The following is a 21,654-nucleotide window of genomic DNA, read 5'->3' on the forward strand; positions in this document are numbered from 1 at the left end:
AGTAGACAACTTTACCTGAAAAATAAGTAAAAATCTGGATAAAAAATTATATATGTGCTATTCGAAAAAAACACTTTACTGTAATATAATAAGGTCTTACCCCTTAGTAGATAGCATGTACACTCTGCAGGTGAGTAAAATAAACACTACCTATAGCCACTAAATGAGGAACTACAGGCTTCTTGACACCATAATGGTGACCCAGCGGTTAAAAATAATGTGGTCCAAATAATGCAGAGCTAATCGGCTCTTTCTGGCGGCGCTGGATAATGATTATTTAGTTTAGCGTTCCACATATTTGTGCAGAGATCAAGCTGAGTCTTTAATCTTCGACGTGTTTGTTTAGATGCACCTGTGCTTGCTCATCCACCACAGATGTCGCCGTCACCGCCACTTGTGGAAAGAAACGACTTCCTGTTTGGTGTCAAGCACATTATTTAGACTACAAAGTGATGTAGTGTAGCATGTAGCGCTGCAACGCCACTGCCTCTATGTGACCAGAGCCTATAATACGTTCCTCATGAAATGTTTTTGCTCAATGGCTGCCAAACTCAAACAGAAAGTTACGTAACGCTGGCTCTGGAGTTCATCCAAAATAGCCGTTGAAATTCTCATAATATTCCAGCAGCTGCTCTGCTTGTTTGCTTGTGTGTTTGTTTGGCCTGCTTTGTCAGCCTTTCCATCATCATCCATAAAGACTGGCAACTTTAGGAAGGTGGGGGTATAGCCCCTTGCCTGGGACAGTAGTGGCTTTGTGCGAATGTTTGCATTTTACATTCAGCCTCTCAAACCTGACTCCCCTTGGTGCCTGCTCCCACAAAGAAACACTGACTCCTCTCCAGTGCGATGCATTTTTCATTTCTCCTCGATTGACTGCATCTGACAAGTACAATGAGTAATATTGACTCCGCAAATAACTAACTAACTGTGCAAATGAAAAGTAGCAATAACATGACGTCATCTTCAGTATTTTATTTGTATGAGCATGTATTTGTCCATTCACCCTTCATAGGGCATGCATAGAAAAACTTGCAAATTAAAGTCCATCCATCCCGCACGGGGAGAACATGCGAACTCTACCCAGATCTCCTGACTGTGTGGCCAACATGCTAACCACTAGGCCACTGTGCGGCCCTAAAGCAATTATATTTAATCCTAACAATTATTGTGTATTTTGGGGGGTTTTGGTCTTGTTTTACTTTGAAATTGTTTTATGTTGACTTTAAATTCAGGCAAACATCCATACACTGATGAGCTGAAAAAAACCCTACTTTTTAAATTGGTTACAGTCAGAATAAGAAGTTTAAATAATTTTTGTTCTTAAGAAAATTTGCAAGTTTGCGAGTCTGAAGGTGTCACGTTGAACCAAACTTGCATCTCATCCAGATTGTACATTCGTCAGCAATTTATATTTGACGTGGAAAAATACTGGAGCCTGTATGATTTTGCATTCTATAATGTCTTTCACTCATGCTTCAGGCAACAGCAAGGTAAGAAACAGTGAACAGGTTAGATATCTGACTTCCTGTTTCAACCACTGGATTTGCCCTCTGCTGGCCGTGACATGTATTACAGCTTAAAGCTACGTCCTCTTCTTTAATCCACTCTTCGTAAAGGAGAATTCTGTGACGCAGTGTAGGTTCCGTTGCGGCTGCTGTGTCTCCATGAACGAGTTCCCTCCACTTGTGTATCTCGCCATGGTGGACCCCCCCAGCCTAAATCTATCATTCACAAAGAGAGGCCAAAAGAGGCTCAGCTGATGTGATGAGATTATGATTTTTTTCCCTCTGATCACAAATCCACTTCAGCTTAAAGAAAAAACACCCGTCCATCCTCTCTTATATCCCCCCTGCTTTCACTCTCTCCTCCTGCCTGTGTGCCGTGGCTCCGCCCCTTCTGCTAATATCTCCCCCGCCCCCTACACGCCTCCCTCCCTCCCTCCCTCCCCATTCACCCTCATCAGATCAGGCTGCTGCTGCACAGGTCGACCGGCGAGGGGAACAAACCAGAGTGGACTTTTGGAGCAACTGGTGGTGGAGAACTCACTTTTGCTGCTGTTTGCTGCCTCTCAAAGGGGGGGGGACGAGTGCGGCCTGGAGAAGGGAGGAACGTGTTGGGGAGCAGCAAGCCTCCAGGGAGGTTACAGATCCAGAACCATGGAGCCCTCCGTGTCGACCGAGGTGGAGCCCAAAGAGAGGAGGAAGATCCAGTTTGCCGTTCCGGCCTCGGCACCCACCAACCTGGACCCCCGGCAAGTGGAGATGGTGAGTGGCATCAAAGACATTTAAAAGTATCTCATGTTCTTTGAGTTTACTTCAGTGGGACTACACAGTCCAGGCCACAGTAGATCAAACGACTTTGTCTCTGCTTTTGCGTCTTTTTAAACATTCTGCCTCGTCTCAACACGGTTGAGAAATGATGGTGACATTTCCCTCTCGCTGCTTCCTCATGAGATTAGTGTCTCGCTGCCTGCTCCATCTCATCTTGACCCGCTTTTAGCAACGTGACTTTGACATCAGCGTCATTATCTGCGCGGCCCAGCCACCAAACTGTGTTGCAAACGTGCTCGGCCCTCAACTTTTCGTGGTACATGTCGCTGCACGCTGTTAATGACCTCCATCATCTCCACGCAGTGGGACCTGCAATACACCAAATGTCGTACAAATTAGAGTTCAGCCAAAATTATGAGCGTTTTGCTTTTTCTTTGGCTTTTTTATGATGGCAAAGAGGAAAAGCGTGATGACAACCATAAAACCGGAAATGGAACTTGCATGCCAGGGCAACTCGTGGCGCTCATAAAGCCTGGTTTATGCTTATGCATCCAAGTGCCTCCAAATCCTCCCAAGTAGCTTGGCTCAGTGACACACACCGCAAAGCTGGTTTTTAGTACGCTACTTCCTGTGTGTACTCATTCCGAATGCGTACAGCCCAGCTTCGTGAATGCCGTCTCCGATTCTGGATCGACATTTGCAATAAAAGTGACTGACGTAACACATCGATTAGTTCCAGCTCCAATAACACTCTCCAACTCTTTAACTGGTGTTTCGCCAGAGAATTGCACGACACATGCTCAACGCAAACGCAGAACTTTGAAAAGGATGATGACGGCGTCGGAAGGGACGGCGTTGTGACCACACAAAAGGCGCATAACCAATAATGTCTTGAAGAAAAGGGTACAAGTATGAGTACAGCTCCATCTGCTGGATCTCCTTGGTCACTGCTCCCATTTGGCTCCATTGCGAGTAGATGGTAACAGAAAAATTCACACTTTTTATTCAGATCCTCACCCAAATGTGATGTGTTTTTGCTTGGCACACGGGCCACCCCTCCACAAAGTTTGTGGGCCATCGGTCATGAAGCTTTTACGTAATCCTGCAGAACAAACGGCCATCAAAACAATACTTCCCAACTTTGCGTTTCCATGCTTGGAGGAAGTAATATTTGCAAATTCACACATTTCCTGTTTGGTCCAAAACAATGATGGCTTTCATATTTGAGTAGGAATCAGCCAAAGTTTTTGTATTTTTTGTGGAGAGACAAAGTCCACTACCCTCTAATGGTGATAAGATGAACAACACAATGTGTTACGTGTCCGTTGCTCACACTCGCTCTTGGGCTTCTGTTCTCAATCTGGTGCTCGGTCTCCTCCAAGAATCCACAGGAAGTCCATCCAGCATATGTCCACTGTCCTTTTCTTTATTCTAGTTTTAGTTTGGGGGTGTTGTTGCTCCTTAAATCAAACACTAGTCACGTATATCAGCACTCATCCTAAACATGCCACCACGCTGCCCCTTTGTCCGGCGGCATTTCCAATTGTAAAACTGACCGGTCTCGTTGCCCTGGAGACGGGCCGGGCAACAATGCCGCCCAGATTTCCCTCTACTGTAAAAGGTCAACTCGTTTGTTTGCACTGTTTTGTAACACTCACCAGCCATTTTTTTTTAGGTACGCCTGCACAATGGATGGAATGATTGACCTCAAACATTTTGACACTGAAATTGCTGTTTTAACTCGTGTAAAGTGTCCTTTTTGACGCTTGTAGGACACATCAAATACAAAGCAAACTGCAAACTGTACAAACTGTACAATACCAGTCTTGTGTGCTTTGCTGGCGATGTCGGGTCATTTGCATCGCATGCAGAGGGATTTAGATCATGCTGCAGACTCTAAACATCATCTCACGAGAATTTAGTGGCGTAGTGTACAAAAAGACAAACATGGCCGACGCTAAAACGATGGTCTTGCACTTTTATAGTTAAGTTTGTGTACTCCTTCATCAAATTTCTCCCAAATTGTTTTTTTTCTGAATTCAGAACAAGCTAAGTCACTTCATCTTTGTCCTCTACCACATCCTGTCTTTCTGACGAGGGTTCTAAAACCCTGCAATGTCCAAATGTTCCCGTATAGCAGCGAACACGTGCCTCTTCCCCGTCTCCCCCCTCCACCCACGTGGCCTAACTTTTCTGGGTTAAACGTCAAGAGGCGACCTTTGTGGTGCGTCGTGTTTGTGGATAAACACCAGCGGTCTGGGGGACTGTCCACACATTCAACACACACTGGTTGGAGCAAAGCATGCTGGGAGGGGGCCGCCGATTGAGGAATGTCACCCTGGTGACGCCGTGTGTGGCCAGTGGTGTGCAGAATGAGTTTGTGTGTTTGTTTGATGCATTAAAAGGGCAGGGAATTGATATCAATAGATGACCATCATCTGTAGTTAACTTCCATTAAGGAGCTGATTTTCAGCAAAACTTTGTGGAAGGGTGGGGCATGGGGCCATTGGGAGCCAGTGAAACCTGGTGCAAATCTGGATAGAGTTGCAGACCCAAGATCTTTTATGGGGGTTAACATTGTGAGTTACTAGAAATCAAGTCAAGTCCGTTTTATTTATATAGCGCCAATTCACAACAGAAGTCATCTCAAGGCACTTCACACATGAGGCAGGTACGGAACTGCGCACCTCATACATTTACGAGAACCAACTGAACCCACCATGAGCACGCACTCGGTGACGGAGGCAAGAAAAACTCCCTCAAGGGAAGAATCAAAACCTAGGCTCTGTTGGCTTGAGATAGATCAGGGGTCACCAACGTTTTTCTTTGTGAGAGCTACTTTTACGAAATGAAAATGGCCAAGAGCTACTCATTTTTGTAACATTTATTTTCAGATCTTATTTTAAACCCAAACAAAGCGAATATGCTTGTTTTACCAGAACATGAACAAAATGCTGGTGTCCACAAGTCACATGTTGTATTTCAGAATGCATTTCTTTCTACTGCTCTTTCATTATTAACTGAAAACCTCAATGAAAAGCAGGCTTGCGGGCACCTCATGTGGTCGTGGGGGGCTACCTGGTGTCCGCGGGCACCACGTTGGTGACCCCTGAGATAGAGCAACACAGTCGAGGGACCGATGCTAGAGAGAGAAAACAGGATGGAAGGGTTGAGCAGCACTGTCACCGGCTTCACCACCACCAATAACGAGCCGATAAATGTGAAGGTGCAATGGTGCCCCTGATGGCCGCACCTCCGGAAGCAGGGAGCACCGACCACAGGGGAGAGAGAGAGAAAGACAAAGGGAAACAGGTGAGTAACTACAAGGATGGTAATGACACAACAGCACACCTAGCAACAGCTGTTTACATAGCAATAGCCATGATGTGAGATATAGACGTAGGAAACAAGGGGAAAGGGATGCTCGATGTATCAACGAGTGTCCAAACCTTTTCCACCAAGGGCAGTATACTGAAAAATTAAAGGATATTGCGCGCTTTTAGTACGGCATTTCCCGTGTGTATCCACACAGCATTCTAAAGATATAACAACAGCTAAAAAAGAGGCAGCTAAGAATGCATGTAATGGGAATCACCTATTCCGCTTATAAAGCCTCCAAAAAGCACCAACAACACTACATTAAGTATAATTGGACGTGCATATTAGCCAACTAAAGCGACATTGTTATTATTGTTATTATTAACATTGTTACGCCCATCGAACTACGTTACTGGCGTAGTGACACCTTGCCACACCACACTGGCTAGCTGCTAGCCGGCTAGCAACTAGCGTAACTACACACTCGCCCGCAGCGCGTCAGCACCGTGCTCACAATGCCTCAGGCCACTACCAAAACGGAGCGCTACATATTGGAGCTGCCGCTACTGCTGCTGTGTTTTTGTTTTTGAGTTTGGAAAAGTTAATGCTAGGTGTAGCGTCTGTTTCTAAAAATCAATGCACCCAGGACAGAAGTTCCAGTAATGTTTCAAATGACCAAAATACTGTAAGTATTACAGGTGATCTACATGGTTACTACATGGTTACAGCGTGTATATAAAACCATGAAACCTTGTTGGAGGTTTTTGGAGGTGTTTTACACCTATGTGGTGGATCCCATTACGTGCAGAAATAAGCTGTCTCTTTGTATCTGTTTTTATATCTTTAGAACGCACAGAAAGGAGAAAGACGTGTGTTCATGTCTTACATGAGGATTGTGGATGATCGGCAAAATGCGCTTTCTCAAATCATGATGAGCGTGAAGTAAAAATGAGACGGTTAACACCCTGTCCACTTTGTGGTTTAGGTAAATAAACTATTGTATTGTATTGTATGTACTTTATTTATCCCACAGCGGGGAAATTTACTTGTTACAGCAGCAAGCAAGCAAGACAAGTAAAGAGAACAGTAAAGTAAAGTAAAGTAAAGCATCATGACTACAACATGGTTCAGGTGGTGCAGGTGTTGTAGAGCCTGATAGCGGTCGGTATGAAGGACCTGCGGAACCTCTCCTTCTTACACCGTGGGTGTAACAGTCTGCTGCTGAAGGAGCTGCTAAGGGAACCCACAGTGTCATGTAGCGGGTGATATAATTTCAGCATCTACGATGTGTTTTTCATGTTTCAGTGAAAATTGCGTGAATCTTACTGACAAAGTTTTCTGGTGTAAAATGATCCATATTAGGACTTTATTAGCCTTGGTGGTGGTGTCAAGTGTCGTCTCACTGTCTTTCATTTCTGATGTCAAAAGTTCCTGTGGATTTGCCAGTGATATCAACAGAGTCTGTCACCTTGTGCGGGCTCGTGCGTGCGCGTGCTTGTGTGAGGTGTAAACAGTGTAAAAACATAAATATTGGATAAGAACTGGGGGTTGATGACAGTGTACACAGGCTTGTTGGACACGCACACCAGCTAATGCGCACATGCATCAGCCTGATGGAGGCCTGGAAAGCTCCTCACGTGCCCCCTCGACCTCCGATTCTCGGTTAGTTATCGTCGTTATCCCGCTCAATGGCTCACTTAATCAAGGACCGATGACGAGTGGTTCAGACTAATGCGCGTTCATTCGTTGTAGAGCAACAGCGGCAGCCATGATGGGAGGGATTAAGTGTCTCGGTACAAGGGAGACATGGCGGATAAAACCTGGACAACATCTGGAGCTTACTTGAAAGTTGTCAGAGCCTTTGTCGCAGATCTGTCTGCTGTATCTGACTTTGTGTGGCCTAATCGGGTCCGTTAAGGTCCGCTTGAGCCCATGACAATGGATGCGGGCGCACTAAGGCGTGATTCCAAACAAATGGGATTGCTCTTCATCCCCATCAATGCGGCCCTGACACGATGGGCACGTTCAATCTCTAATTCTCCTGGTCGCGTGCGGCTTTATGCAAATGTATATGCACGACACCTAGCTGGACCCACTTCCCAAGTTCCCACAGCATTAGGTACACCTGGACGACCTAATGAGAGCCAATAAGATGTATCGACAAGTCTGCCTTTGCAAAGATAATTATCCTCTCATTTAGCAGCAAGTTTATTATTGTGCTTGTAGTTTGCAGTGTACAACTTTCTCTAATATTTTATAATAGATAAACAGATATAATAGAGATGATACTGCTCCTGTTTTGGGTTACTTTTCATTGTGCAGGTGTACCTAATGAAGTGTCCATTCAGTGCATCTGTGCAAATGTAAGTCATACATGATATTATACTGTATTTTTTATACAGTTTTAATATTTAATAGCACAGAAGCAGATCAGGGCCATACTAGACTAATACATTATTTTTAAGGAAACTACCTTTATTTTCTCGTCACGGTTGCTTCATTGATGTGTAGAGACAGCGGGATTTGGAAATGAAACGAGCATCAAGAGTCTTTTGTTGCGTCGTTGTGACACTAATGTGTCCTCTGTTTGTAGCTGGAACACCCCCCACGCCTTTGGAACGCCGCGATCTTGATGAGGTGTACACTACAAATTAGAGCACGAGGACGAGAGGAGAACATTGTGTTGTGACGTTAAAGCGCTATCCCTTCATCCTGCGGCTCTTCCTGCAGCATCTCATTACAAGCACGCTGCTGTTGGTGTGTCGGAGATCATTGTGCTGTATGGGAGGTCATTGAAGAGCCCCTCCAGATGCTGGACCATCTGTTTATTCAGTTAGCCCATAGTGGGGCCAAAGGTCAGACCCTCCACATAATGAGCGCTGGGCGATACTGTTCATTAGAATAAAAATACACAGTGATAGCCCAGCAACAGTTACAGTAATTAGCCTCGTCACGACCTCGACCACCATCATCAGCGCCCACCTTTTATCCGTGTCCACAGGCTCAACGAGAGGATGTTACTCACACTGAAGCCTGGCTGGCTACGCTGTGCTCACGGAACCGTACTGTCCGAGCTTTGTCTGCCGGCTTAATCCTGAAAATCCCTCTCATGTCACGATGAATATGTTCCCCAGTCCAACCAGCAGACATAAGCCTGCTTCCCACCAAGCCGTGGAACACTCAAAGCACTTTTTTCCTGTGGCAAGATGCTGTGGAGGGAACTAAAATACATGCACAGCAAGTTACTGTAACTTAGTTATTCTTTAGAGTAGTCTGTGTACAGCTTGTACAGCAGGACAAATTTGCTATCCACTGAAAATGAGTCAACACACATATTATTGTCTAAATAGTCGGTAACGGTCAAGCATGGTGGTGGTAGCTTCATGGGTAGCTGTGGTTCATTTAGAAAAAAGACCCTACTCTAAAGTATATCCAAGTTTACTCTCCATGGTATTGTCCCTTGAGAAGAACACTGTGTTACAGTGGAATCACAAGAGCATAACAGAACAGGACGAAAACACGATTGCTCGCTAAAGAGCTCCCACTCTGAGCACTGCATGGGGTCAGCCGACTGCTGTGGGGTGGGCTCGGGCGCCTCATGGCTCAGATTGAAAGGTCAACTTGTTTAATTGCTGTTGCTCTTTCCGCCACTCACGCTGGTTCGAAAGATCGTGTCAGCAGCAGCAGCAGAGGCAGGGAATACATTTGCTGCCGTGCAGATGGATGTGATAAAACAGCAAGTTTATGATCATTCTGTGGAGGGATGCTGTCTATAAACCTCTGATGACTTTTAGGGGACTTTCTATTGGGATTGCATGCTACGTACTGTAGCTAACAGGAGTGCTCTGCTGTTTTTTAAGACTGACTGCAGAAACTTTAGTGAAAGATCTTAGAACGGGAGTGTACGGCTGTTTTTAGGAATGTACTGCAAAAATGCTAGTCAAAAATCCTCTGTATGACAGGAGCACTCTGCTGTTTTTACCAACTTACTGCAAAAATGCCAATCAAAGATATTATCTCTTATATGACACGAGCACTCCTACCAAAAAGAATTCTAGTCCAAGAGCCTCTATATGACGGGTGCATTGTTGTTTTTAAGAACCTACTGCAAAAACACAAGTCAAAGATCCTCCACATGGCAAGAGTACTTTGCTGTTTTTAGGAATCTGCTGCAAAAATGTTTGTGCCGAGCCAGTCGGCTGTCATTCATGGCCAGATTTGCCGTGTGGGCCGCCACCGATGAGCTGTGCTCAAAGGTGATGTCTCCTCATGTGTTAACTACGAATCATTTTCTCCGTGTTATCTTTACATGGACATGCTCGGCTGCCAAAAGATACCATCGCTGTGCGAGGTTTGGGCCCGATTCCCCCTGAGGTCCCTGTGATCTAGTTTACACTGTCCTAGTGACGGTGCTTTTTATAGGCCTGCTGTGAGGAGCACCAGCCGCTCACTGGGGAGCAGGCCCACATCATCTTCATCCAGGCTGCAACTTCCCAGCTTCCGCACTGGACATTCTCGCTCCTCCATGACAGAGGAGAAGGTCCGACAGATTGGAGCACAGTAGGGAGGATGGTCGGAGGAGGGGGATAATGCGTAGTAATCTCCGCACCCCACTGTTGGCGTCAATGAGGAAGTCACATACGATTATTATGTAACTTGGGGTAGAGCGGGTTTTTTTTTTTTTTCTTTAAGCTGGAAAATTACTAGAGTGTGTTTGTGTCATGAGGCGGTGCCAATGTCAGCCTGCAGCATGTCACCGCCATCATGGCCGCCATGCCTTGTGCTAAAGGGGACACGTGATGTGTGGTTTGTTTTGTATTAAAGATAACAATAAGAGTAGGGCGCTCACCAAATTGTACATCCTCATACGTTACCCACCTTTTATGTACAGTGGATGTCTGATTTGTTATTTGAATCCATGCACTTATTCACAGAATGCTTTTCTGGAAAATGCCCAATAGCAGCCTCGGGTCTGCAGCAAGATTGAATGATGTCTTCCTTGCCCCGTGCAGGCAGGACTCATCCACAAAGTTTTGTGGAAATGATTTAAGTCGTTTTTTGGCATCCTCCCAACAAAACAAACACAAACACACATTCCAAAGAGTCTCCATAACGTAATGCCGTCCAAACCAAAAACCAATAATGAAAACATAATTGATTGAAGTTGAGCCATTCGCAATGAATAAAATGATAGATACACATTTTACACATGCAGATATATCATAAAATAAAATATCTCTTTTTTTATTGGTCTTCAATGTATTTATTGAATTTAAATTCAATAAATACATCATATTTTATATATACTTTATTAATCTTTGAGAGAAATTTACAATGAATGACATCTAAAATATAAAAAAATAAATATAAAATGTATTTTTTTTAAATTCCCAGTAAAACAATAATATATCATACAATCAAATATGTTAATAATTTATGCTAGTATTTAATTTATTTATGACTATTATTGTTTAATGTAATTGTGATATTTATTTTATTGATAGTTCACAGGTGCATTTCAATAACTTGTAATATTGTGCAAAAGAAACTGTTTATTTATATTTGTATATGTTCAGGAAGCCATTGCAGTTAAATAAAATGTAAAACATTCTTACATTATATAATATCAAATTTAATATACTATCATTTACAGTTTATTTGTATTTTTTATTATAATGTAATATATTTATTAAAGTATTGTTAATAAATAATATGAGTATAAAAATGTATTTAAAAAATTAATTGAAAACATTATTCATTAAATTTGTGTCTAGTCATAGTCTACTGGGGTGAACTTTTTACCAAATATTAAAATTTGATGAGCTACTGAATGTGTTTTATTAGCCGGAAGCTATAATTATCAGAAATATTAAGAAAAATAATATTGTCATGAAGATGAGTTGCACTTTTGGACTTTTCCACTACATTCTGATTTATTGAGATGCAGCTGTGTGTATTGTATATATTTCTATATATGTTTAGTAATTAGTGTCCTATAAAAAAGGGTTAACGACCTGGGCCTGAGGGCGGGGACATCTGGCGTCTGCCTGACTTTGCGCCACCTCAGGCTGCCCTGGAAGGTAGCAGGTGTCAGCAGGCAGAGGCGGCGTGAAGCCCCCGGCCCACCTCAGCTTGCCTGGGGAGACACGCATGGGGACCGGGGGGGGGGGGGGGTTTTGGAGGAAACCCTCTTGCTAATCCTTGAAGAAAAAGAGGACAGGAAACACATAATGATGTTAATGTCATCTACTGCAATGATGAAGAGGTGGACAGATGGGGTGGTGGGGGGTGGTGGTACTGTAAACAGGAAGTGGAAGGAGGATGAGGAGGTTGCGTGACCACATTGCACACGTCACAAATTGTGGTGTTGCTGTGGCACGGTGTGAGCCTCTGCTTTGGCAACAGACGCCCAGTACACACACACATCACTCTCTGAGGTGTAAGCCAAGGTTGCCCCCCCTCCCTCCGAGCCGTGCTCTGCATTTCATTAAATACAACATGTTTCCTGGACGTGGAGACTAGGACACTAGCTGACAAATCCTCACAGTTCTTTTCATTAGGATGGAAATAACTCCCCAGAAATGGATTCAAGCAGGCGTCAAACGTGCTTGTGATCCTCGCTAATTGCCTTCAGCAAGACATTTTCTCATAAGTTGGCTAAATCTCCCATATTATAGTATTTTCTGCAATTTGAGATGCATCTCAGAGGTTCCAGATTAGTATATTGGAAGTGTGTTAGCCTTGATGCTGGAATTTAGACAGTTTACAAGTGCTTTTAGTCAGCCCCACGTTATGTGCGTCTGTAGCTTTAATGCTAATGAGCTGTGTTTGTCTTCAACAGAGAGTGTGTACTTTATATACACTGCAACTCTGCACTTGTCCAAGTCCAACGTATTCATTCATTAAGGAGTGGGACATTTCTGAAGAAAAACAAAACAATCAAACTGACCGCTCTCACCTCTGGCTGAGCTCCAGGCTGCGTTTTAAGATGTGTAGCGAAGCCTGCTTTTCTTTTTTTGTGTTTTTTTTCCCTTCTTTTTTTTTTTTTTACAAAGTGGTGACGGTATATACTAGATGGTCTCATCCAGCTAGAGGCCGCTCAAAGGTGGACATCATGTCAATGAGGAAGGTGTTTTTTTGAAAAGACGCAAACAAGTAAAGGAGATGCTAAATTTGGTGCTCATAAAGGGCGGCAGGAGGCTACAGATGTGGTTTACCACCACCAGTGTGTGACTGAGGAGCGAATGAATAATGGGTTCACTTCATTGTGAAGTGCTTGGGGTGCCTTGAAAAGCTCTGTAAAAATCTAACCCATCATTCAAAAGTATGACAGCCTTACAGAGAATACTGCAAGATAGCCCAACCTTCTGATGATATGCCGCCCCTTATTAGGTGGAACGTAGCTTCTTCAAAGCACTCAGCTGTACATAATGAGTCTTTTCATATTTTCCTTTGTTTATAGCGTGTGTGTACTTGTATATGTGTTTGTTTGCAGATCCGGCGCAGGAGGCCGACGCCCGCCACACTCTTCAGAGTAGCTGATCAGTCGTCACCTGAGGATGACCAGTCCAGCCATCAGGTAAAGGTGAAGTCAGCACTTTTTTATTATTATTATTATTATTATTATTATTTGTTAGTTTTTTATTGCATATTTAGTGGGGGGGTTTTTGCACTACCTGTTTGCACTTGCCCATAAACACATAATGGGACAGTCTGTGACTGCAGCTGGCCATTCTAACTCCATGCAGTAGATGGCATCGTATCTCTGCATCTTGACACACCTCATACGCACCTGATGATGTAGCAGGAGGGTCAGTGTTGCCAACTTGGCGATACATTTACGAATATTTAGATCCCTCTAGGTCAGGGCTCACAGCGGTCGATCTTCGGGACTTTGCCGATCGATCGCAAGAATATTAGAAAAAAAAGTATTACACGAGTGCCCTCCCCTCTCGCAGAGTGACCAACAGGCACGCATTTTGACCACTGAACACGCCCAGTCCCCAAAACCCAGCCAGAGGTACCAGCGCACGCACACTGGCTCGCCTCGCCTCACAACAACAAGCGTTCAGCGACAACAGCAGTTATTGCACGTTCATCTGGCTCAAATCTGCCTCTGCCACCTCAAAATGAAGGCACAAATATAACTCCATAGATGTGCACCTCCAAAAAAATCTTTACGCTGTGGCGACGCGGCTGACTGTTCTAACATATTGACCGGCCCCTCTCTCCTCAACCACCATCGCTCGCCCACGACACTGAGCCGACAAGCAAAGTAGAGTTCTAGTTTGCTCATAGAGCTGACACCACAAGCCCGACCCCGACGTACATCCACAAAGGTAGGGGTGGCCAAAGTGCAGCTCGGGGGCCATCCGCAGTCCGTGGCTCATTTGTCATTGCATCACTGCAGAAACTAAATAAAATGTAAAAAAAAAAAAAAACAGCAAAAAAGGTAAAAATAGAGCAAAAGGTAGATCGTGTGCAGTTTCACGGCCGGGACCACTGCTCTAGATTGCCTTTTCAAAAGTGCAACTGCAATTCTAGCGACTTTTTGTGGTCTTATTGGACACTTTTGGAGACTCCTACCATGAAAGCATGCATCGCTCTTCTCACTGAGCAGCAGGTCCGGCTTTAGCCCAAGCCACAGAAGAAGAAAGTTGTATTTCTAACCATTTTTGTTTTGCTTTTCCATGTTTTTTAATCACTTTTGGTCTCCCACAGCATCCATAAAAATCACCTGCGTCATGGCCAATTATGCAAATTATATGATGACGCCATCGAAACACATCCCCTGCAACTCACCTCCACAAATACATTGCAGTCCAGTGGGACACACCAGTTGTTGCTGTTTGGAGCTTTAATCAACATCTCTTCACTTTAGAATACACATGTTGTGGGCTGGGGGAACAAAACCCAAAAATGATGTCATGCTAACAGTCCGTCTACGTCCTCGTAGTGGGTTGTCGGGGAGAACGGAGTCCTGAAACCAAAGCGTGTCAATCCAAATGTATACCAGCCCCCGTCACTCAAAGGTAAGTTCAAGCATGCTCGTGTGTGTGTGAGTGTGAGCGTGCTTTTGCGTCATTTCTGCATCGTCCTTGTGTTTTTTTGACTCCTTTTTGTGTTGTTTTACTGTGCTTCACAATGCATATAAAAATAGACAGCATGATTATATTACGTGCACTGTATTGTTTTCTTTTGGGGTTTTTTTAGTGTCAACTTGAGAGCAGGTTGTGTGTATTTGTGTGACAGAAATGGGAGATTAGAGAGGGACAGCTGTGAGACGCTGAGTGTGAGTCTGGATCATCCTGGATTACAGTCAGTTGTGTGTACAGCTGTGTGACACACACACACACACACACAGTAGAAATGCATACATTTAACACAAAGACTCTTTTGTGCTTTCTTATGCATGAGGCTCGCAGGCATGCTGCATGTGCACTGATGTTCTATTAGGACAAGATGTCTCACACCTGCATTAGATTACATGTCCTATGAGAGTACAAACAGAGCTGTGTGTCATGTGAAGATTGCATAAGCAGCCCTCCGCTGGGATAGACGACCTGACACAGCGTGCATCTCAACGTGTGAAAGTGAAGTGGATGATGATGATGAGGAGGAGGAGGACAGGTTGGGGGGGCGAGGTGACCCAGTGCAAGTGACACGGCCGGGTCAAGGTGTTATCGGTAAGGAGAGTGAGGCAGGATATGATATTACCATGCGTAATATTCCCCCGCGTGGACGCCCGCGGGCCACGTGCCGCACGCAGCACACACAATGTAGAAATAAAATGGTCATGGTAACGCTTTAATTCATCCTGAACATGCACGCAAGTCACACTGGAGCACATCGCATAGAACAATTCACAGGTCCGCATGTCCAAAAAGGAGTAGGAAGAAACAAAGCTTATTTAATCCTACCCCCCATCCGTTTCCTCACCACCTGCATTCCAAATGTACTTTTGGCCTCTTGTAAATACCTTGGAAAGTGATAAGGCAACATAATAATAGATTCATTCAGATTTATACTTACTGGGAAGAAACTACAGCAGACTTAATGATAGTAATAAATTCATAATAACTGATAAAATAGTTGACAGAACATGAGTGAGTACTAACAATGTACTTACCAGAAATGAAGAGTTAGTAGTCAGGAAATGGAACCAAAAAAACTGCAAAAATGGGAACAATAGAGCAAAAAGGCAGAATGTAGAGAGAAACAAGCTGACATGTTGACACTGATATTGATGTCAGCACTCGAGACAAACAGCGAAGCTCGGTAGCCCAGTATGTCCTCGGTGAAGAATTAGTTCCAAGTTTCGCCTTCGTTCTGTAAATATGCAGTTTACCATGACTGTAAAGCTCTGCTTATGCAAAGGGGGAGTACGGCGTCTACCTTCAATACTTCTACTCCAACATCGCAACACAGAATATAGAACCAGTTTACAAATTCACTTTTGCACTTTACTTCATTCTCATGCAGATACGTATTTGCATCACATAGAAATGTGCAGCTTTCCACATTTCTTCTAATAGTTGACTCTTTGTCATCATTTTTGAATGAATAATGTGGAGACAGAATGTTGAAAGTAAATATGGTAGTTTTTGTATAACTTTGCATATTGCAGTACAGTGTTCCCTCGCTACTTCCCTCGCGGTTCATCTTTCAAAGAATTTTTTTGGTGCTTTTTTTTTCACAGCATATGAACGTGTATTGTGTTGTGCGTCCTGATTGGCTAAAGGAGAACCCACGTGTTTGCGTCTGCATCCTGATTGGCTAAGGGAGAACCCACGCATTGTGTTCTGCATCCTGATTGGCTAAGGGACTGTAGATCATCGTCAATCAGTCTCCTCCGTGCTTTCCTGCGCAGTGCAGAATGCGCTCGGTTTGTAGAATTGACATAAATGTTCCATCGCTGGCAGCGTGACTCTGAAGAGATGTATGTCTGCAAGTTTTATCCCCGACAAAACCCACAATGTCGACGAAACATTCTGCACCGTCAAAGGCACCTGCGGTCAGAGGACAGAGGAGGAAGAAGAAGTTGCGACTGTGGGACGACGGAGAGGCACGGTCAGAGGAGCGAAATGCGTGTGAGTCACTTCATCTCGTAGGTTAATCATTAAAATTCAAAGAAAGGTTTGAACATTTTCGAGTGTTTAAACAAGAGGGAAATGTGATCAAATGTGAATGCCTGTCTGAGAAACGTGTCTAAAGTGTATGCTGAGGGGTTTTACAGCACATACATGAATTGTAAAAAAATGAAGTTGGCTACGTTACTTCGCAGCGTTCACTTATTGCGGCCTTTACCCCGCGATAAACGAGGGAACACTGTATTTGTCTTATTTTGCACAAACACTGTTTGTTTGTGAAATGCACCCAGTGGCATCACTGGGTGTCAAAGAAGCATAATGTCCACTCCACGACCTTAGTGGGGGGGAAGAGCTGCTGCCGACTTTCAGCGAAGGATGTACGTTTCTTTTACATTTGTAATAGAACAGCACATTTACGCACCTGGTTTTTACTTAAGCGAACTGAAGCATGGTGAAAACATCATAGTCCTCTTATCCCTGTGTCCTTGTGTTTGTGTGCCGTCGTCCCCCTGTGTGTGTTTTTGTGTGTGTGTGTGTATGTGTATGTGTGTGTGTGCAGCTGTGCAGAAGATGGCCGAGGCGCACATGCAGAACCTCTGTGTCCACCCTCCTCTGGAGGACCCTTGTGAGGGCGAGGAGGATGACGACCTTTGGCAGGGGGAGGAGGGCGAGCACCAACCTCCCACCAAAGCGGCTGGTGAGGGGGGAGGTTTCGTTCCTTTGGACTGTCAACATGGCGACCACCACGTTGCACACACTCTTGTGTCAAGTTTCTTTCAAGGAAGAATACACCCTATAGATACCTAGAGCTACAATATGTGAACCAAATGGCTCCAGGCCAATAGGGGGCAGCATACTACACCCACTAGCACCAACCTGCCACTTGAAGGAATTCTCCCCATCATCCTCAATCCTAACGTGAGACATGAAGACGCGTCTTTCTCTTTTCTGTGCATTCTAAAGATATAAAAACAGATAAAAAGAGGCAGCTAAGAAAGCACGTAATGAGACGCTTCTATTCCGCCTATAACACTTTCAGAAAAAACCTCCAAAAAGCACCAACAGCGCTGCATTTACATATAATGTGCATATTAACCCAGCTACAGCGACATTATTATTATTATTATTATCATTAACACTGTTACGCCAAAGAACTACATTTACTGGCGTAGTGACACCTCGCCACATCACACAGGATACCTAGCAGCTACCTTCACCACACACTCGCCCACAGCGGCGTGCTCCCAATGCCTCAGGCCACTACCGAAACGTAACGCTACATATTGGAGCGGTTTGCTTTACATGGTAAAAGCAAACAAATACACGTGTACAAAACAGCAAAATAACAGTAGACAGTCAAAACCAAAAGGCAGAGTTCAGAACAAATAGTTAGAAGTGCACACAAGAGACAAGATTAAGACATCGCAATGCGATGTGTTACTAAACATGGACATTTAAAAGAGATGGTCTGTTGAAAGCAGTGCGGAACAAGTGTGTCTTTAAGTTAAGATTCAAGATTCAAGAGTTTTATTGTCATATGCATAGTAAAACAGGCAGCTAAGGTCAGCAGTGTCACGCATGTGTGGCGGAATAGACTGTATTCCATGTTATCATGAACGCACCCGTTACTGCATGCTCACAGCATGGATACAAAACCATAAAACCTTGTTGCAGGTTTTTGGAGGCGTTTTAATAGCGGGCTTTCTAGGCCCAATAGGTGAGTCCTATTACGTGCATTAATGAGATGCCTCATTTTAGCTGTTTTTATATCTTTAGAGCACACAGAAAAGACAAATGTGTGTTCATGTCTCACATACGGATTGTAGATGGTGGACAAAATTACTAAAAATGTGCAGTTTTCCTTTAAAGCTACATTTCAGCTAAATTTCAGACCAGTAGGGGGCAGAATAATAGCAGCTTCCATTATGATGTGCAACAGTTGTACAAACCACAATAATAAACATTAGCAAATCAATCAAAATTGAGTATTTTAACCATTTTTGTAGGTATTTTTACGTGAATTATACACAACATGGAGCTTGTTTATTAAACCCCAAATCAACAGAGGGCAGCGTACATACACAATGACAGCTAACTAAAGTTAACAAAATGTTAAATAGCAGCTCTGAGTATCATGCAGTACAGTCGTACACCACTACAAACCACAACTGCAATAATACACAAAAGTATCGCAATCAAAAATTTGCATTATTGTCATCTTTTGTGTGTTTTCACATGAATTATACACAATACAGTGTCCGGTGAGAGTATTTGCTTAAAAAAAACATACATAGGAAATACAAAGTTACAATGGGTAAGACATGGGTGTCCAATGATGATTAAACAAAAAAAAACTAAAACAAACATGACTAAAAATAAAAAAAAACTAAATACGATTGAAAGAAAAAATAGCATTAAGTTGGAAATATTAAAGACTAAAATGTATATATACATATTTTTAGAGAGCAAAAAACAAAGAAAACAAAGAATAAAGTTGCAATTTTAGGAAAATTAGGTTGGGTAAATATTATAATATTACGATAATAAATTTAAAATATGATGAGAATAAAGACATGATATTGCAAGAAAAAAGGGATGAGAGGAAAGTTGAAATATTAAAAAAAACAACCCAAAGCAAAATGTATATTAATAATATGAATTGTCTCACATAACACAAAGCTGAGATGCAGGCTGGTTTTTCTTTAAGTGCAAAGAACATCTTCGCATATCCACATGTGTTGGTTTAGAAAATGTAAACCTGCCCCCCACCCTTTGATGTCTTTTTCATTTTTTTAAATTGAATTGTATGTTTATTTTAAACCATCTCTTTGACACTAATACATGAATGCAACATTCCTCATGATGTTGAAATACATTTACTAGAAAACACATCATTTCCGCTGTTTAAATATTAATATTATCATGCTGTTTTCAATAAGAATAGGGGTGTATTTTTCCTTTAGGTTTGTTTGAGTGGTGACTTGTAACCTTTATTATCCTTCCTTCATTACTTTATGTTTCCTAAATTCCCTGAAAACCAAACTCTTGTTTTAATCCGCTCTGTCAAATAATCATAAAAGCACTTCCTGCTTTATCACATCCCTCTTTTCTTCCCTCAGACCACCAGGAGGTGGCAACCACTGACCGATCAGAAGCCACTCCTGGTGGTGCAAAGGAGACGGACAAGCTCATCCACGAATCACAGGCGGAGGAGGGACAAGAGGAGGAAGCGGGAGGGGAAGCGGAGGGTAAATTCAAGGGGACCACAGAGAAGAAGAACTGAGAGAAAGGAGGCAAAGGTGTGTAATATTTGATGAGGAAATACTACTTTGGTTATCAACAAAAGTGTAAAACCAACAAAAGAAGGAAACAGGGTACCATGTGGTTATGAATAAGCGAGGACAGTTTGTCTAGGAGAGGTCAGAGGTTTTCGCTAATGATGAAGAGGCCTGGAAGGATAGGTATGCGCATCCTCCCTTTAAGAGGCCGTGGTCACTTTGACCTCACGCAAGAACAACTCCTCCCTTCTGCCTTCATGCCTCTGCGCACAGCAGCTAAACGCTCCTTCACACTAATAAGATCCCACGCAAACATCTTACAAGACTTTCAATAAATGAAATACGTCTATGTGCTGTGGTGTCACACTTTACTGCAAATGTTCAGTGGAGCCTCTGAAGACGCTCGTGTTTGGGCTGTGAACCATTCGTTCCCTTTGGATACAATAGAGATAGACAATGATGTGTTCCAGGGTCAAACTGTTGCCAAAATGTAGCTTTTTGTCCTCTTTTAATATTCTTAACTGTCCTTCAGGTGTGAAAAGGACTTACTCTGTTCAAAAGTAAAACAAAACGTCTCATAACATTGACCATTTTTTTGTCATACTCATGTAAATTTCTCCTGAAAATTATGGTTGAATTTTGAATCACACAACCTCAGGTGTGTTTGACTTTAGAGGTTCCACTGTACGTGATTGTAAACGGGATCCTCCCGTGTGCATCTATCGCCATCTTGTGGCTGGAAGGCATCATGGCAAGTTATCAGCTTTTGAATTATTTTTTTTTATCAGTGCTTGTCAAACCGTGACTTTTGGGTCAAGGACAAGTCCCGCAAAACAAGCAAGTTTTAGTTGTGTAAAATGAACAAGCATAGCAAGTGTGTATTGTAGTGAAGTCTTTACATTGGATACAAATCATTGCTGAACTGACCTTTCAAGGGCGAAGCTACCTCTCATGTCCTCGCATCTCACTTCCTTCTGTCTCAGCACTTTTCTACTGTCATCTTTGTAACAAGAGACTTTTCCTTCTAACACAACATCTTTCTTCACCTGAAAAGCAGTCGTCGCGGGGGTTACCATGTGACTGACATCTCACCAAAATGAAACTTTATATCTGGGGATGAAATGCTACAGTGTTTCTAAGCTTGTCCTGTCACCCAGGAGCTGACGGTTGTAAATCTTTCTATTGTAAAAAAAAAATCTAATCTTTAGAAATGACTGTATGAGCAGCTTGTGTGTGTTTTCGGTTTTACTGGACGTCCCCCCCCCCCCCCCCTTCCCTCTCCCTTCTGGTCCAAGGGATGTATGAACTTATCGATCATTATTTTTATTGTCTGTTCACTTGTTTTTCAATGTGATTGTTGGTGGTTGTTTTAAAGTGACCTACCGAACAATGTCAAAATAAAACACTTTTCCCCTTTGCTTCTTCGTTCCTTTATGATGTGTCAAATCTGCACATCCTACAAAATGATGGGCCATTATTATAATGGCAATGACAGTTGTGCTACATGTACAGTATATGGTTCCTTGAAAATTGCAGTGCACTCAACATAAAACAACGAATAAATATTGGGACAATAGTATTGCACTTACTTGTAAAAGTGGAAATTTACTCGCTCGTTTACTTTTCAGCATCAACTGTACCATGAATATTCACAGTTTGTAAATAGAACGTATTTACTTCATTTCTGTAATTGTACAA

The 21,654-nt window shown here is 43.1% G+C and overlaps 1 protein-coding gene across 2 annotated transcripts; it reads left to right on the top strand.

The window, feature by feature from the left end:
• The first annotated feature begins 1,958 nt into the window (after window positions 1-1,958).
• LOC129170924 (protein phosphatase 1 regulatory subunit 1B-like) lies at window positions 1,959-21,374 on the top strand. 2 transcript variants are annotated; one of them, XM_054759075.1, is made up of 5 exons: window positions 1,959-2,264; window positions 13,084-13,167; window positions 14,545-14,620; window positions 17,238-17,375; window positions 19,798-21,374. In XM_054759075.1, exons 1-5 carry the CDS (start codon window positions 2,157-2,159, stop codon window positions 19,959-19,961), a joined length of 570 nt encoding a protein of 189 aa, XP_054615050.1. In that variant the 5' UTR covers window positions 1,959-2,156; the 3' UTR covers window positions 19,962-21,374. The 2 variants fall into 2 exon arrangements, with proteins under 2 accessions (XP_054615050.1, XP_054615049.1); XM_054759074.1 differs by having other exon boundaries at window positions 1,961-2,264; window positions 13,084-13,173.
• Window positions 21,375-21,654: the final 280 nt, after the last annotated feature.

Source organism: Dunckerocampus dactyliophorus, chromosome 18 (assembly GCF_027744805.1).
Source record: "Dunckerocampus dactyliophorus isolate RoL2022-P2 chromosome 18, RoL_Ddac_1.1, whole genome shotgun sequence".
Taxonomy (NCBI): domain Eukaryota; kingdom Metazoa; phylum Chordata; class Actinopteri; order Syngnathiformes; family Syngnathidae; genus Dunckerocampus; species Dunckerocampus dactyliophorus.

Bases quoted from the DNA above. Each gene is read 5' to 3' on its own strand.
- LOC129170924 (XM_054759074.1), top strand. From the start codon at position 2,157: ATGGAGCCCTCCGTGTCGACCGAGGTGGAGCCCAAAGAGAGGAGGAAG. The intron at 2,265-13,083 runs GTGAGTGGCATC...GTTTGTTTGCAG, and splicing joins ACCCCCGGCAAGTGGAGATG to ATCCGGCGCAGGAGGCCGAC. The intron at 13,174-14,544 runs GTGAAGTCAGCA...ACGTCCTCGTAG, and splicing joins AGTCCAGCCATCAGGTAAAG to TGGGTTGTCGGGGAGAACGG.